General features: G+C 41.7%; 3 protein-coding genes across 6 annotated transcripts; all 3 read right to left on the reverse strand.

The window, feature by feature from the left end:
• Nucleotides 1-2,446: 2,446 nt before the first annotated feature.
• LOC123743076 (keratin-associated protein 16-1) lies at nucleotides 2,447-5,647 on the reverse strand. Of its 2 annotated transcripts, none has more exons than XM_045717869.1 (2): nucleotides 5,191-5,647; nucleotides 2,447-4,977 (listed from the first exon to the last, which is right to left on the reverse strand). In XM_045717869.1, exon 2 carries the CDS (start codon nucleotides 4,501-4,503, stop codon nucleotides 3,097-3,099), a length of 1,407 nt encoding a protein of 468 aa, XP_045573825.1. In that variant the 5' UTR covers nucleotides 4,504-4,977; nucleotides 5,191-5,647; the 3' UTR covers nucleotides 2,447-3,096. The 2 variants fall into 2 exon arrangements, with proteins under 2 accessions (XP_045573825.1, XP_045573827.1); XM_045717871.1 differs by having other exon boundaries at nucleotides 2,447-4,980.
• A 1,008-nt stretch (nucleotides 5,648-6,655) lies between these two features.
• Nucleotides 6,656-13,832, reverse strand: LOC106604202 (beta-1,4-galactosyltransferase 7). Of its 3 annotated transcripts, none has more exons than XM_014198636.2 (7): nucleotides 13,067-13,832; nucleotides 12,694-12,735; nucleotides 11,965-12,297; nucleotides 11,482-11,707; nucleotides 10,027-10,110; nucleotides 8,075-8,179; nucleotides 6,656-7,933 (listed from the first exon to the last, which is right to left on the reverse strand). In XM_014198636.2, exons 1-7 carry the CDS (start codon nucleotides 13,117-13,119, stop codon nucleotides 7,778-7,780), a joined length of 999 nt encoding a protein of 332 aa, XP_014054111.1. In that variant the 5' UTR covers nucleotides 13,120-13,832; the 3' UTR covers nucleotides 6,656-7,777. The 3 variants fall into 3 exon arrangements, with proteins under 3 accessions (XP_014054111.1, XP_045573828.1, XP_014054113.1); XM_045717872.1 differs by having other exon boundaries at nucleotides 12,694-12,847; nucleotides 13,067-13,829; XM_014198638.2 differs by lacking the exon at nucleotides 12,694-12,735 and having other exon boundaries at nucleotides 13,067-13,829.
• A 519-nt stretch (nucleotides 13,833-14,351) lies between these two features.
• LOC106604203 (transmembrane emp24 domain-containing protein 9) lies at nucleotides 14,352-18,335 on the reverse strand. Its single transcript, XM_014198640.2, has 5 exons — nucleotides 18,106-18,335; nucleotides 17,433-17,533; nucleotides 17,155-17,280; nucleotides 16,843-16,989; nucleotides 14,352-16,061 (listed from the first exon to the last, which is right to left on the reverse strand). The coding sequence occupies exons 1-5, from the start codon at nucleotides 18,251-18,253 to the stop codon at nucleotides 15,912-15,914; spliced, it is 672 nt and encodes a 223-aa protein (XP_014054115.1). The 5' UTR covers nucleotides 18,254-18,335; the 3' UTR covers nucleotides 14,352-15,911.
• Nucleotides 18,336-18,443: the final 108 nt, after the last annotated feature.

Raw genomic sequence — 18,443 nt, forward strand, 5'->3', positions numbered from 1 at the left:
GAATAGGCCTATTGGTCTACTAAATGAAAGTCCTTTACAGAATAGGCCTATTGGTCTACTAAATGAAAGTCCTTTCCAGAATAGGCCTATAGGTCTACTAAATGAAAGTCCTTTCCAGAATACGCCTATTGGTCTACTAAATGATACTCCTTTCCAGAATAGGCCTATAGGTCTACTAAATGAAAGTCCTTTCCAGAATACGCCTATTGGTCTACTAAATGATACTCCTTTCCAGAATAGGCCTATTGGTCTACTAAATGAAAGTCCTTTCCAGAATAGGCCTATAGGTCTACTAAATGAAAGTCCTTTACAGAATAGGCCTATTGGTCTACTAAATGAAAGTCCTTTCCAGAATAGGCCTATTGGTCTACTAAATGAAAGTCCTTTACAGAATAGGCCTATTGGTCTACTAAATGAAAGTCCTTTACAGAATAGGCCTATTGGTCTACTAAATGAAAGTCCTTTCCAGAATACGCCTATTGGTCTACTAAATGATACTCCTTTACAGAATAGGTCTATTGGTCTACTAAATGAAAGTCCTTTCCAGAATAGGCCTATAGGTCTACTAAATGATACTCCTTTCCAGAATAGGCCTATAGGTCTACTAAATGAAACTCCTTTTGAGAATAGGTCAGTTAAAGAGGTATTGTTTTACTAAGGTCAAAGGTCTGGGAAATATGTCCTCTTTACGTTATGTCCAGGGTACCTTCCCTCCCTCTTTTGGTAGTTACCATCTTAGATGTTGTTGAGGGAGTGGGGTAGGGTGGGGGGTGGGGTGGGGTGGGGTGTGGGGGGGGGGGGGGGGTACCAGTAGATCAGAGAAGCAGCCAGTCCCAGGAACCCAGGACAGATGTCAGTCCTTTCAGGGGAGAAATAATCAGGACGAACCACAAAAGCCCCCTGCTTCCATCTTTCATGATCTGCGCGGTGGAAAGCTGATGTGAACCACCAAGGGCCAAAGAGCCCTTTGAGTCCCAAAGGAGTTTAGTCTCCACCCCTCTTGTCCCCTATACCAATCCTATAACGCCCAGTCCCGCTGTATAGAATGAATAGGTTTTACTGGCAGATCTAGCCCCGGAGCCTTTGATTCAGGTGGCCATTAACAACTATTAATTTTGCCTCTGGCAATTAATGACAGATTTTGCTGGTCTGAAAGGAGGTATTAAGCAGCTGGAGTTTTTGTAGGCACGCAGGGGTGTGAAGCTGAGTTAAAATGTGATTATTGTCACCCTGCATGGTCTGCCTTGAATCAGCTAACTGGAGTTAAGTCCCTTTTACAAGGAATGAGGTTACTCTATTCAGAAAGGAACAGAAATAGGATGTGTTATAGGAAATGCCATTTACTTTATTCTATATAGTAAACTGCAGTATAAAGGACATGAAAAACATGAGCCGTTTTATAGAACTCTGCTGAATGGAACATTCATCGACACATCAGGTCATTACAGATTACCTTTATGGTTTCAGTACATTGAATGAGAAATGGAATGAAGAAAACAGTCCCCTTATTAAATATACATTGTCGTTGATGATATTAATTCAGCATTTTAATAATAACTTTATCAATTCAAATAGTTACAATATTGCCCTATTTAAGTACATTTGTCAAGGGTAAAGTTGAAGGGCATCATTTTTGTCAAATCTTGTGCTGGTTTAATAATTTCTTTTCATTTACATTTAATTTGGTGGTAAATGAATGATTTCAAGTGAATGAATTGGTTACTATGGGTGCTCTATTTTTTTTAAATATTTTATTAGGATCTCCATTAGCTGTTGCAAAAGCATCAGCTACTCTTCCTGGGATCCACACAAAACATGAAATATTACCTAATACAGAACATTAATAGACAAAAACAGCTCAAGGACAGAACTACATACATAAAAATAAAAAAACCGTAGCCTCCATGTCAATGCATTCACGCAAACTATTATGTGGTCAATGCCCTCTAGTGGATTTTAATGGTCTCAGTAAAGGTCAGTGCGGGTTGAGCAAAAACCTTTACTTTTTAAGATAATATTGATGTTCTGTTGAAATCAGATCTGGGATAGAATTCATGATATTTTCTATAATTACCTATTTGCAACAAAAAAATGTTTAATTCAATTCAACAATATTATTTTTTATTTTATTTACCCCGAATTACTTTAACTTTATTAGTTATTAATTATATCATGTTAATTCATTTCACACGTATTATTTTTTAATAACTACATAATGGAAACTTCCATCTACAACCTAATTACAATTTTTTAATTTATTTTTTATTTCACTTTTATTTAACCAGGTAGGCAAGTTGAGAACAAGCTCTCAGTTACAACTGCGACCAGGCCAAGATAAAGCAAAGCAGTTCGACACATACAACAACACAGAGTTACACATGGAGTAAACAAGCGTACCGCCAATAACACAATAAAAAAAAAAGAAGGTATATATATATATATATAATTTGTGCAAATGGCGTGAGGAGGAATTTAACCTTGAAGCATATTTAGGCTCAAATTGTGGAACGTTTTGTGCCCTTATGGCTGTCTCTCTCTCTCTCTCCGGACTGTCTGATTTATTTACTCTCGCGCACAAACATTTCCTGTCTCTGTCAGCTCGAGTCCATAAAGGTCAATTAGGGAGAAGAATGTCAGTGTTGGGTCTGACTTTAAGCTTTTACCTCCACACACCTGGCTTCTAGGAACATAATACCTGGTTAAGTGAAGGCCAGTATGCCTGGGGGGACGTCTTAACTCATTGAAAACGAATAAACAGTCTGTAGTGGCCCATAATGCATTAGTCACTCAGTTTGGTGCTATACCTGCAGTCTTCTGTCCATCACACTATTGTCATCCGAGTATATTAGAATTAGTCGATTTGGATGATATATTAATGTAGCCTATAGTTATTTGCAGCAAGTTGTGTGTTCTTTAATAAATCTCCACTTGCTGTTTTGGACAAGGCATTTCCTATATTTTATTCATCATTTCACATCTATAGGTCAAAGGTTTATTAAAAAAAAAAAAAATACAAGAGAATTGCATATCAAGTAGCTAAAAAATATCAGTCAAAACAACAATATAGAGACAGTGATCAGTCGAAAATATTCCACATTAAGAACAGAAACAACAGCAATACAGGAGGCAAGGCCTATATCCTGGGTTCAGTTCAGAAGGCCTATATCCTGGGTTCAGTACAGAAGGCCCACACCCTGGGTTCAGTACAGAAGGCCCACACCCTGGGTTCAGTACAGAAGGCCTACACCCTGGGTTCAGTACAGAAGGCCCACACCCTGGGTTCAGTACAGAAGGCCCACACCCTGGGTTCAGTACAGAAGGCCTACATCCTGGGTTCAGTACAGAAGGCCCACACCCTGGGTTCAGTACAGAAGGCCCATATACTGGGTTCAGTACAGAAGGCCCACACCCTGGGTTCAGTACAGAAGGCCCACACCCTGGGTTCAGTACAGAAGGCCTACACCCTGGGTTCAGTACAGAAGGCCTACACCCTGGGTTCAGTACAGAAGGCCTATATCCTGGGTTCAGTACAGAAGGCCTATATCCTGGGTTCAGTACAGAAGGCCTACACCCTGGGTTCAGTTCAGAAGGCCTATATCCTGGGTTCAGTACAGAAGGCCTACACCCTGGGTTCAGTACAGAAGGCCTATATCCTGGGTTCAGTACAGAAGGCCTACACCCTGGGTTCAGTACAGAAGGCCTACACCCTGGGTTCAGTTCAGAAGGCCTATATCCTGGGTTCAGTACAGAAGGCCTACACCCTGGGTTCAGTACAGAAGGCCTATATCCTGGGTTCAGTACAGAAGGCCTACACCCTGGGTTCAGTACAGAAGGCCTATATCCTGGGTTCAGTACAGAAGGCCTACACCCTGGGTTCAGTACAGAAGGCCTACACCCTGGGTTCAGTACAGAAGGCCTACACCCTGGGTTCAGAACAAGGCTATGCCTACACCCTGGGTTCGGAACAAGGCTATGCCTACACCCTGGGTTCAGAACAAGGCTATGCCTACACCCTGGGTTCAGAACAAGGCTATGCCTACACCCTGGGTTCGGAACAAGGCTATGCCTACACCCTGGGTTCAGAACAAGGCTATGCCTACACCCTGGGTTCGGAACAAGGCTATGCCCACACCCTGGGTTCGGAACAAGGCTATGCCTACACCCTGGGTTCGGAACAAGGCTATGCCTACACCCTGGGTTCAGAACAAGGCTATGCCCACACCCTGGGTTCAGAACAAGGCTATGCCCACACCCTGGGTTCGGAACAAGGCTATGCCTACACCCTGGGTTCAGTACAGAAGGCCTACACCCTGGGTTCGGAACAAGGCTATGCCTACACCCTGGGTTCAGAACAAGGCTATGCCCACACCCTGGGTTCGGTACGTGGATAAATGCCACCACATAAACTGAAAGGGAACCCAATAAAAACTCCAGGTGTAAAAGGAAGGCGGGGGAAATTATATCACATAAGGAATGTTGTGATATGAGGAATATAAAATACATTACAAAAATTATGTGGCTAAATCTTCAGTGACTCATAGCCTAGCTGATGAGCAAAAGCATACCATGCCAGGCCACACAGTGGTAAAATATCGGCAATTTTCTCTCTTGTTTGACAAGAATAAGAATTCAACAATCATCATGAATGTGTGTGATGGACTCAAGGCATTTACTAATATAAAACACATTTTAAAAAATACACCCATGACTCGTCATTGTCCACGGAAATCAACTAATCCTCCTCCTTGCTCGATGTTTCACCCTTAGTGTGTCTCTCCGGTACAACGACCATGTCCCCGTGGGCCTTCCTCCACCGCGTTCTCCTGTCCTGGAACCAGACTTTGACCTGTGTCTCGGTCAGTCTGAGCGATGAGGCCAGAAAAATCTTCTCCGTCCGGTGATCATGTACCGCTGCTTACTGCACACCTCTTCTACTTTAGTCAGCTGGTTGTCGGTGTGTAGATAGTGCGGAATCTCCTGCTGAGAGAAAACAAACATTCATTTGCTATATATTCTTAATTATACATTATCCCAATGATCCTTATTCCATTTGGAATATATAGAGGAGTCAGATCATCAGTTTTACAATACAATTCAATGCGAGACCTATAATGTATATGCTACTATCCTTTGGACCATAACAATAAAAGTCGGAAACATTTACGACATAAATTAAACTTTAAATCTTACCGTTCTACAGAACTTGATTATAACCACTTAGACGCCTCTAGTAAACTGGGTGAAGTGAATTTGTGTCTCCAAAATGAGCCCAAGTCAGCATCGCAGGATGGTGCAGTGCGCCTCCGCCTGGTCGCTGGATGTGCATGGCTTGTTGTGTGGCTGCTTCCCCGGAAGGACCCACGGAATGGATCACTTCTACACTGAAGGATCACGCTTTTTTTGTCTGTGTTGTTGATAGAATCGTGATTGGCAAGCATGAGGAGATGTCCGTTGCTCCACCATAAAAAGGAAAGTATGATGGTAATGAGAAAGGAGATGTCCCGTTGAGGGAACTCGCGCTCAGGCTTCCTCTCGTCATGCTGCGCGGTTGAGTGTGGCTCAATGTGGCTCCTTCTCCAGGCGGGAGGCGAGGACTTTATACCCCGCCTCAACAGATAGATCAGAGGGCCTGAGAGGTGTTGTCCCATCGAGTCAGAAACTACTTTGAGGAGATTAGTGTAAACCTTTCCTGATGGGGCTTGTCCTAAATGGGGCCGTGTTCTGGTCGACCAAGAGCCGATGGATCAATTATGACCTGACAAACACTTCAGACAGGAGCTTTGCATGCCGGGCTGAAGTGACAAATCAACACAATCATGTTTCAGTAGACAGGCCTAAAGGTTTTCATTGTGATATTCAAATGAAATAACGATCTAATCGAAAACGAATGCCATTGGATTTCGGGAAACGTCTGCCCCCAGAATTAGGCAAAGTTGCCATTGAGTGAGACTTAGTTTGTGCTTATGAAATAAATGTGCTATAGTCTTTTCTATAAATATTAGGCTACAAAAGGCATACAACATAATCGCATATGGACAGGACATATGGTCGCTTGCTCCCTAGGCTATTTAAATGCAATAATGAATCTTTTCATGGTCATGAAGCAGAAATAGGCCTAACTACTACAGTCTTGAGCCGACTTTAAATGCATAACAAGTTATGCTTGATTTTATAAACTTACAATACATTTACATTTCAGACAGGCTATTGTAGACTTCTTGGTAGTGATACAAGTATCTACTGGATTCAAAATGTGTCTTGTCTATAACCAGCGGGACAATGCAGGGTTGACTTCAAAGGCTGTTTACAGGATCAGGAAGATTAAAGACACCTGGAATGACAGGCTAGTGGTCGCTTTAAGCACCTGAAATCTAAACAACAGGTTACACACCTTCATTTACACTGTCAAGCAAAGTGCCATCAGTTATTAACTAACCCTATAAGCATTTCCTGAGAAGGTTTCAACTGAAACAAGTACTTTTCAATTCTAGTGAGAAACGTCAACATAACGAAGTCTAAGTACAATGGTCTTCTGTCATACAGAACTTCAAACTGATCAGTTAGATCCTGTTAAGTATTGAAAATACGATACAGATGTGTTAATCATATTATGTACAATGAAGACATTTATAATGAGAATAAGACAATGTGCATGTTTTTCCCGGGGTTTTGAGTCATAACTTTATATAAATACTGAATATTGTACAAATACATTTTTCAGTACCATCATTCAAAAAGACATTGCAGCAGTATGATATATGGCCAAACTGTTGTAACATACGCTTGACATTACCTAAACATATGTTCATTTACCCAAACATACTTTCATAATATCAAGTCGTTCTCTGAAAACGTTCTAAAAGCACAAACTGTAAACCTTAAAAGCTGATTTACCATCAACAACAAACCCAAAATGGCACTCTGATACTCAACTCACTACTAGTTGACTACATGATGGGTCACAATGGATACCGGATGAGAATACAGCGCTATGTATCATGGAGGTGGCATGCCAATCCGGTGCATTACAAGTTCAGAAAGAAAACCCTTTCATAGTAAACTAACTCTGATGATAAGACATTAAGCCAGACAGTACAGCAGAGTTCAACTGAAGGACAGAAAAGTGATTCCTGAAAATGATCCACTAGTATCACACCCAGCAACAGACCACCCTACATCCCACTGCTGGTTGGCCTCCGAAGCTAAGCAGGGTTGGTCCTTGTCTGTCCCTGGATAAACAGATACAAAGGACTTTGCTTATGATTTCAGTACACCTTTCCTTTCATGTGTCGTCAATATTGGCAAAGCGTCTGTAGTTTAAAGCCCCTGATGTTAGGCCTGCATGAGATCCAGTCACTCACAGTTCTGAATGCAAGCCAGACGGCTACGCTGCAGTTCTAAAGGACAACATCATTTAGCTAGTTTATAAATACATTCCATCTCTCCAATGAGGGAAGGCGTTGCTGGGTTCAAAGGTCAGAGGCCAAAGCCTCTTTTCTGGACCGGCCAGAATATGGTACCCATGTCTCCTGGTGCGGTTGTTTGTTTTAGCCATGTCCTCAGGACCAGAAACTGTCCCGACGTAGCACAGCAAGCAGGGGCTAACAGCACCCCTTCTGTAGCACCAGGGTCATATTCATTAGGGCACACAAAAACAAGTGTTTCTCATTGGAGAAGCTCAGGTAGTCCCTCCCTGTTTTAGTTTGTTTTCTTCCGTTTGATGGATAATGAACATAACCCAGATGAGAGGCAGCATAGGTCTATCATGGAGGCCATCTTAGTTCAACAGACACCAGGGAGTCTTGTCCGTGTCACACCCCAGTTTGATGTTGAGGACAGTGACAGGGGCTCCACTAATAGTCAGCTCCTGTCTCGACTCCACCTTGTACTGCAAGTTAGTCAACCCGCCCTCAGGGTCAACCTTGAATTGTTCCTTCCAAAAAACGAGGACAGAAAAACAATGTCAGTACTGTGATTAGAAATACAACCCGAGGAGATCAATCCAGTATCTGTCTGAGAATAGAACACATAACAATACAACACGGTAGTAGGTGTCCAGTGAATGCATCTCTACCTGTTTCTGTGCAGCCACTCTCTTCTGGTCTCTCTTCCTCCAGGCAGGGTCATGGATGTGGCGAAAGGTTTTATACCCTGTTTTTATCCCACTGGGCCTGAAGAGCTGACAAACAGAAAATGACAGATTGATTATATTATTCATAGTATTTAGAGACGTGGCGGCAGCTGTTTTGCTGATCTACATGCAAACGTACTCTTGAGTTGTTCTACTATGTAGGGAGATGTATCAGATACTGATGCTAATCCGTCATTGGCTTATCATTCTTTTGGAGTATTTTCAGGGATTAACCCAAATTCCTAGCTATGTCGGTCTCTTTGTGACACGTACAGTGAGGGGAAAAAAGTATTTGATCCCCTGCTGATTTTGTACGTTTGCCCACTGACAAAGAAATGATCAGTCTATAATTTTAATGGTAGGTTTATTTGAACAGTGAGAGACAGAATAACAACAACAAAAATCCAGAAAAACGCATGTCAAAAATGTTATAAATTGATTTGCATTTTAATGAGGGAAATAAGTATTTGACCCCTCTGCAAAACATGACTTAGTACTTGGTGGCAAAACCCTTGTTGGCAATCATAGAGGTCAGACGTTTCTTGTAGTTGGCCACCAGGTTTGCACACATCTCAGGAGGGATTTTGTCCCACTCCTCTTTGCAGATCTTCTCCAAGTCATTAAGGTTTCGAGGCTGACGTTTGGCAACTCGAACCTTCAGCTCCCTCCACAGATTTTCTATGGGATTAAGGTCAGGAGACTGGCTAGGCCACTCCAGGACCTTAATGTGCTTCTTCTTGAGCCACTCCTTTGTTGTCTTAGCCATGTGTTTTGGGCCATTGTCATGCTGGAATACCCATCCACGACCCATTTTCAATGCCCTGGCTGAGGGAAGGAGGTTCTCACCCAAGATTTGACGGTGCATGGCCCCGTCCATTGTCCCTTTGATGTGGTGAAGTTGTCCTGTCCCCTTAGCAGAAAAACACCCCCAAAGCATAATGTTTCCACCTCCATGTTTGACGGTGGAGATGGTGTTCTTGGGGTCATAGGCAGCATTCCTCCTCCTCCAAACACGGCGAGTTGAGGCCAAAGAGCTCCATTTTGGTCTCATCTGACCACAACACTTTCACCCAGTTGTCCTCTGAATCATTCAGATGTTCATTGGCAAACTTCAGGTGTGCATGTATATGTGCTTTCTTGAGCAGGGGGACCTTGAGGGCGCTGCAGGATTTCAGTCCTTCACAGCGTAGTGTGTTACCAATTGTTTTCTTGGTGACTATGGTCCCAGCTGCCTTGAGATCATTGACAAGATCCTCCCGTGTAGTTCTGGGCTGATTCCTCATAGTTCTCATGATCATTGCAACCCCACAAGGTGAGATCTTGCATGGAGCCCCAGGCCGAGGGAGATTGACAGTTCTTTTGTGTTTCTTCCATTTGCGAATAATCGCACCAAATGTTGTCACCTTTTCACCAAGCTGCTTGGCGATGGTCTTGTAGCCCATTCCAGCCTTGTGTAGGTCTACAATCTTGTTCCTGACATCCTTGGAGAGCTCTTTGGTCTTGGCCATGGTGGAGAGTTTGGAATCTGATTGATTGATTGCTTCTGTGGACAGGTGTCTTTTTTACAGGTAACAAGCTGAGATTAGGAGCACTCCCTTTAAGAGTGTGCTCCTAATCTTAGCTCGTTACCTGTATAAAAGACACCTGGGAGCCAGAAATCTTTCTGATTGAGAGGGGGTCAAATACTTATTTCCCTCATTAAAATGCAAATCAATTTATAACATTTTTGGCATGCGTTTTTCTTGATTTTTGTTGTTATTCTGTCTCTCACTGATCAAATAAACCTACCATTAAAATTATAGACGGATCCTTTATTTGTCAGTGGGCAAATGTACAAAATCAGCAGGCGATCAAATACTTTTTCCCCCTCACTGTAAAGGACAGTCCTGGTTTACCTGTAATCCAGCAGTTCTTAGTCTCCTGTAGAATTCATCGTCTTCTCTTCCCCATCCCCAGAACCGGTTGGACATGCCGTTGCACTTCAGGAACACAGAACATGACACAGCTAAAACAACACACCACAATCACACAATTATTATGATCTATCCTGATGCCTAGTCACTTTACCCTGCCTTCATGTACATGTTCATCTCTGCACATTGATCTGGTACTGGTATTCCCTGTATATAGCTCCACATTGATCTGGTACTGGTATTCCCTGTATATAGCTCCACATTGATCTGGTACTCCCTGTATATAGCTCCACATTGATCTGGTACTGGTACTCCCTGTATATAGCTCCACATTGATCTGGTACTGGTACTCCCTGTATATAGCTCCACATTGATCTGGTACTGGTACTCCCTGTATATAGCTCCACATTGATCTGGTACTGGTACTCCCTGTATATAGCTCCACATTGATCTGGTACTGGTACTCCCTGTATATAGCTCCACATTGATCTGGTACTCCCTGTATATAGCTCCACATTGATCTGGTACTTCCTGTATATAGCGCCACATTGATCTGGTACTTCCTGTATATAGCTCCACATTGATCTGGTACTGGTATTCCCTGTATATTGCTCCACATTGATCTGGTACTGGTACTCCCTGTATATAGCTCCACATTGATCTGGTACTCCCTGTATATAGCTCCACATTGATCTGGTACTGGTACTCCCTGTATATAGCTCCACATTGATCTGGTACTCCCTGTATATAGCTCCACATTGATCTGGTACTCCCTGTATAGTGCTCCACATTGATCTGGTACTGGTACTCCCTGTATATAGCTCCACATTGATCTGGTACTTCCTGTATATAGCTCCACATTGATCTGGTACTGGTACCCTGTATATAGCTCCACATTGATCTGGTACTCCCTGTATATAGCTCCACATTGATCTGGTACTGCCCTGTATATAGCTCCACATTGATGTACTGGTACTTCCTGTATATAGCTCCACATTGATCTGGTACTGGTACTTCCTGTATATAGCTCCACATTGATTGCTGGTACTTCCTGTATATAGCTCCACATTGATCTGGTACTGGTACTTCCTGTATATAGCTCCACATTGATCTGGTACTTCCTGTATATAGCTCCACATTGATCTGGTACTTCCTGTATATAGCTCCACATTGATCTGGTACTTCCTGTATATAGCTCCATTTTTGTCCATTTTATTTCTCGTGTTACTATTTTTAAACTCTGCATCATTGGTAAGGGCTCTTAAGTAAGCATTTCACGGTAATGTCTGCACCAGCTGTATTCAGTGCATGTGACAAATAATTGTATTTTAATATGTGCATGGGTAAAAAAAAAAAATAATTGGACATATTGGCGCTTTGAAGTGCTGTCTATTATTATGGATAATGAATGATTGACTTAACAATAGGCTAACCTACCATGTGATAATGCTGTTTGGTGAGCAGCAGGATTCCTCCCACGTATGTCTTGTAGTGATACAGGGGGTGCAGCTCTGGTGAGGCCACGTGGAAAGGGCCCTCCTCTGGGAAACCATAGTCCAGAGCTTCATTCAGAGGTAACAAGTCCACATCATGCATGGCGATGTAATCGGTGTCGTTACCACTCTCCGTGTAACCAACGTTAATGAGAGAGGCTCTGTTGAACCTGTGGTGAGATATGGGTGGAACTCATTATTTACTTCCAGGAGGAGTCAATATTTATTTGGTAAGGCGCAAATCACCTAGGCACACATCCAGACTATAGTTCCCCTGTGCCAATCAGAATTCATCAACCACCATAGGACTGAAATAGAATAGAACAGGATAGAACAGAATAGAATATGTTGTGGTCTTCAGATTAGACAACACTTCTGTTGTAGGCCTAATGACTAACAAGGCAACATAACGTCTTCCATCACTTACCGATAGTGATCCATCTGGTTGATTACGAAGATCTTATGCAGTATTTTCTTGTTGTTCAAGAAGGTGTGCATGAAGGGGACAAACACCAACAGCTCCTCAAACCTCTCCCTGAAAGGTATCAGGAGGGCCAGCTTGTGAGGACCCCAGGAAGGGTCGTCCGCAGCGGATGCCTGTCTGTCCAGCGGACAGGGCTGATGTTGGAGGCGCCTGTCATCCACTACAACCCGGCCCATGTCTCCTGTACAGCTGAGTTGGAGCCATAGGAGGGAGACCAGTACCAGAACCACACACAGACCAAATAGTTTGTAGACAGTGCATTTCCCAGACCAGAATCTGAAAGTAGAAGTAATAGCAAGTCTCATATTGAGCAATGTTGTGAAGTCAATCAATGTTATGACGCACACCTTCACCACAAATTGATCAAGTGCCATGCATGTAAAAGTGAGCGGTTAAGTAGCCCGAAAGACATCACATTGTCATTGGAAAACAGCTAATAGTTCAAAATGTTTCAATAACTCAGTTAGGTATTAGTATTGTACATTAAAACGCTTGCACAACCAAACCCATATACACTGTATGCATTGGCTACGTCTAGATTATAAGGCTGAGTGGCTGATTTAAAATACTTCCATGCAATTTTTACCAGCAAACAAACAAATCAATGCACCAACATTATTTCACACAACAAAATCTGAGAGTAACACACTTCTATTGTAGTCAGCTACTCACTGATTACGCTCTTCTGGACGAGGTACTTTTGGTGTCTCATTTCTTTGAGGTTGAACAATACCAAGAAATGATGTGAAATACTTTAACCATCTTCAACACCTGCCTGCAATCCATTTTACACCAGCTGCATTCTCAAACGTTTTTGAGAAATAGGCTAGTGGCCCAATGTAATAGAGATTTAGGCTTTAGTGTACCTACAGTAGTAGTGCATTTTTATGATTCACATAGGCCTCACTAGTAGATAAAAGTGACATTTTACTAGTTTGCTAATGTCTTGAAATGCATAAATCTGTTCACTCATCTAGCCTAACCAGTCTAGGATTGGATAATCTCTCATTGTTAACATCAGATACCAAATACCGTTATGTTTTACCTTCTGTCTTCTTTGAAATAGAGGACTGGTTTTCTTCTAGATGAATACATCATTTTCAAAAGTTGCAAATGACAACAGCTTCAAGGTTGCACAGAAAAAATAAGAGTATTGCTATTCCCCAGATTTTGACAGTAGTTAGCTACTCATGAAACAGAGAATGTTTTTGTCGTGATTCTACAATCGAACTTCTCCATTCTTCATGGTTCTCTCCTTTGCAGTCGGATTTCGATGTTCTTGTCATATTCTTCCTCGAAATGTCACAATACGCCTTTGGTTACTGACATTCCGTGTCAATTTTCTTGTTACATTGGCAAAGCTTTGGCTTGACGCTGGCTAATGACTAGCGAGCTTTCTAACAGGGGTGTAATCATTAGTCCAAAGTGTTGTAAAACGTTTTACAGCTAAAACGAGTTGGACACGATATTGGACACGTTCGGGTAGGTCCAGACCCATTTCCTTCCGTTTAAAGAAACGTTTTGGAACGGAATCGGCGTAATTAAGACGCCCCGGGTGGACACGTGGCAACATAGAGGAGCATGGGAAATGTTGTTCCTACCCGCCATGACCTACCGCACAGTGAGACCCGTGGATTTCGGGAAGCAAAAGAAGTCTAGCAACAAACTACACAAATATAATTTGTTTCGATAATTAACGGTGTGTTTCACACACACTACCATACGAAAGTTACATTGACATAATTCGTTAGTTCACTAAAAGAGCTTCTACTCACGAACATATCACAACCTGTTCGCCGAAGACATTGCTCCGGGAGAAACACATTATCAAGACTAAACATTCCTATGCATTTGGGGAACTATAGAACGCATTCCCAATGGATGGACCCACGTCTGATCTATTTTTGTTTGGCAAAGTGTCTTGGGAAATAGTAATTCAAGCTAGCTAGCCAAAGGTCACAACTTTATATTTGACTGCAATTTAGACACGTTTTCAAATTTACAGAATCTAAAATATTCCCACCCAAAATAAACCATTAAAATCAATTAAATTAAAATCACACTCAATCTCTGACATCTAACCATAACAACAAAAAAAACACCAATGATGAACTAACACAATTAGGAATCATTTTGGGAACATTAAGGATACACAAAAAAAACAGATTAACTGAACAAAAATGTTTTTGCAAAAATGATCCAGTATAGTTAATAATTGTTTTATGATAGACAAGAAGCAAAGACTGCTTTCTGGCTAAATACTTTAAGTGTACAATGGATGTTTACCCACGAATCAACTCCTTGTGCATGATGAGAACTGGAGCAAACTGTTAACCTGGACAGCAGTTCTTTATTGAAATAAATCAGTGTCTTCATAACTCTACTTGAGTATTTGGAGAAAGGAAATGGACAAAACAGAAGCCAAAAACACCATCTCTCCTGGTTCACTTAGATATGCAGTATAGATGGAGAGAAAAAAAACAAGCAAATCTCTTTAAATCAATATTCACTTGACCATCATCAAGTCAATGGATTGTGGTAAGTGAACATCTTTGGCAGTGTATTCAGCAAGTTAGGGAGAAACTGTGAACTGCTTTCTTACTTAAGCAAATGCATAGCTAGTATTTCACATTACTTTTTGTCTTCCATAGAACTACCATATTAACATCAGACACTATCACCACCCTTTAACTAAAATGTCATGTTTCTTGTCTCACTTTCCAGCTTTATAAATTGAACATTAAATAAAACACAGACAGAGCCCGTATTCAGTAAGCGTCTCAGAGTAGAAGTGCTGAGCTAGGATCAGCTTTGACTTTTAAATCAAAATGAATAGCAAGGGGTAACAGATACTAGATCAGAAAGCCTACTCCAATGCGCTTTGTGAATACAGATACTGGCTAACAAGACAGGAGAAGATTCCACATTTTCAAGAGCTCCATAAAAAAAAAAAAATGCTGGATGTCTTTCTGTTTCTAAACACACAGACCACAACTGACACTAAATACATCTGGGGTTGAAACATAAATTCATTTGAATCTAAATAAAAACATCCAGACACAAAGACCAGTATGCACACATGACCAAAAATACATTTCATAAATCAAGTCACCATTTCTGTTGTATGGCTCTGAACTAAAATAGGTGATCTCTCTCAGCCAGTAACAAAACCCCATTATAATGCATGTAGAGTGAGAACATTGTCTAATTAGTTTGAAAACACAGCTGTTATTTTGAGAGAAGAGATGCGGCCTGTAATATGACTGACAGTCACAAACAGAAATATATTACGGGGGCGTCGGGGGGCAGTATGTGTTGAGAAAAAAATACAGGTGGTTTTAACCGTCGAAGGACAATGTTTGATATCATCAATTGTATAAAACCATGTTTGATATCACCAATAGTATAAACCATGTTTGATATCATCAATAGTATAAAACAATTTTTTCCCCAGCCTAAAGTAAAACATATAGCATAATGTAGAGGATCATAAATAAACTAATTGCAGACTGATATCTTATAGAAACAGGGATGGGCATTATCAATGTCATAAAAGGGTCTTAAAAATCCAAAAGCAGAGTCCTATCAAAATACAAAGTAATTGGGTGGTTTTCACTGATAGGATGGTAACTTCACCAGTCTGCACATATACTTCTGGGAGCAAACACACATTCGGACTGATGTTTGAGTACTGCATTCAGACCAGGGTTGGGTTCATTTCACTTATCAATTCTGGAAGTGAATTTAAAACCTGAATTGATGAATGAAAAATGCCTCATAGAAAACAATGGGAGAATTTTCAATTGAATAATAGAGTTAAAGTTCACTTCCTGAATTTACTGAATTGATCCCCAACCCAGACTCAGAAACAACAAAATGAGAGTGCAGGTCTACACTAATTTCTTGGCTTCGAAGAAACTCTTGAGATGTCTCATCTGCCAGAAGCCAATGGCCACAAGGATCAATGTCTGAACGATGGACCACCACAGAACCCTCTGGTTTGTGCTCTCACTCGTCTGCCTGAAGCGCTCCTCACGGTACTGAAAAAGACATAGCAAAGCTTTTAGAAATACAAATAGTAGCACACAAGCCAAGGGAATCAATATCTGAACTCCAACCCGACCCCTACTCACTAGTAGATCTGACAGGATAGGATAGGCGGAAGCAATATGGCGATATTCCCACCCAGCCATTCAGAAGACTATATTAAGCCATTACTCAAATCTATCCAATCCCCTCAGATCTACAGGAGTGGCTAGAGTGTGGGGGCTAGAGGTAAATATGGAATTCAGCAAATGTCTTAAATCAAACTGCCTTGAAAAGACTGATATTTTAAGGAGAAAACATTCCACCAAATGGTTCGTTTCGCGTTCATTCCGCTCAGTGTTTTACGGACCACCTGCAGGTAGACGTCTGTGACATTATTTTAGTATTTTTCTACATGTAGAATCAGTTTGTAAATTACAGCCAGCTCTCTTTTCAGAGGTGCCAAGTACTAATGGCAAGCAAACAATACCAGTGTGTCCAGGGCTTTACTCAGCAGGACAGCTGATGTAGACTTGAGTTAGAGTTGGGCTCCCAAGTGACACAGCGGTCTAAGCAGTGCTAGAGGCTTCACTACAGACCCTGGTTTGATCCCAGGCTGTATCACAACCAGCCGTCATCGGAAGTCCCATAGAGCCGGGCACAATTGGCCCAGCGTCGTCCGGGTTAGGGTTTGGCCGGAGTAGGCCGCCATGGTAAATAAGAATTTGTTCTTAACTGACTTGCCTAGTTAAATAAAGGTTAAATAAAAAAAATAACATTTAAAAATGTACTCACCCTCTGATAGTTCTGCTCCTTCTGGATCTGGTCCACTTGCTCCACCAGCTGTCTCACTCTCAGCTGCAGCTCTGTCAGCTTGTCTTTGGCTGCAATCTCTGCATAGTTATTGGTGTGCTCTCCCACTTGGATGTCCAGGTGAACTCTCTGAGGGTGGTTCACAGCAATTCAGAGGAGCATCAACATAGTTATTTTCAAAACACTTACACCCCCCCCATCCCATATTGTATCCTGCCATCAGCTTTTCTTATTGACCCACATTGTGAGTGCAATAGCCTTTTTTCCCCACATTTGTCACACTAATGTACTTACAAGCATTCCTCCAGCGAAGAGGGCAAACTTGGAGGAGTTGGAATGAAGGCAGATCTGATGTTCTCCTGGGGTGTGAGAGGTGAAGGTGAATCTTCCCTCCGAGCCGTACTGACGAGACAGGATCACCTAGAGTCCAGACAAGAAAAAAACACAGGAAGCAACACTTTTTCGGTATAATTACTATTCAATGCAGCTTGGTTTTTAATTATTCTCACAGGGTTCTCTCAGAGAATAACATATGATGTGAATGATACTGGTTTCTGAGTGTAGCATCCTACCTTCTCATCTGGGTCTTTCACCTCAACAAACATCCCCAGACCCTGTGTGGCAGGAAGGTACTCTTCTTTCTGTTTGTCGTACAATTGTGTACGATAGTTTCCTAAAAAGAGAAAAATGCAATTGTTTACACATGCCAGCCAATGACTGCTTCTACCGGTCCTATCTTTACAAGTGGCTAGCTAGAGGGTAAAGTGTTAGGGCCTGGGGTTGTTTCTGGGCAGGACCTACGATATGGATGGTACGACAGTAAAATATGTTGTTACACTAGATATGGTTTATATTTATTAAAGTATCCAAATCATGATAGTTGTAGCTAGTTGACGACATCAATATGACAAGTGTCAGATTTGTATTGTTAGATATTACTGCACTGTTGGAGCTAGAAACATGAGCATTTCGCACCTGCGTTAACATCTGCAAATGTGTACGCCACTAATAAAATTGTATTTGATTTGTATAGCTAACGTTAGCTAACTGGTTAACTTAGTTAGCTAACCTGCTCATGAATTTGAGTAGCTAGCTAGGCAAGTCTGTCAACAAGTCAACTGAAAAGTAAGTTAACAGACACATTTAATGTTGGCTGGCTAGATAACTAGCTAACTAGATAGCTGTTAACGTTAGCTGACATCCCGAGGCTAAATAGCATAGCAATCCCAAGATAACGTTACTGACCGATGATCATGGTTTCATCCGGAATTTCCTCTATGAAGCATTTCTTCTCAGTCTCCCCGATGTGGAAGTACAGCGAAGAGACAAAGGTGTAATAAACGTTCAAAAGCAAAACTAACAACACACAAGACTGCATTTTGACTGCCATCATCTTCCAGGCGATGATAGACGAAGGATGTTGTAATCTGAGTCTGCGCGGACACCAATGCCACGTAACCTATCGCTGGTCATCGTCCAATCAACACTTGAGTTAGACTTGTGGTTATGGTAGTTCTAAGTAATGTTCTTCCGGTTTCATGATTATGCACTACGAATGTATTATTTTTTAACCCAACACTCAC

Source organism: Salmo salar, chromosome ssa05 (assembly GCF_905237065.1).
Source record: "Salmo salar chromosome ssa05, Ssal_v3.1, whole genome shotgun sequence".
NCBI classification, from domain to species: Eukaryota; Metazoa; Chordata; class Actinopteri; order Salmoniformes; family Salmonidae; genus Salmo; species Salmo salar.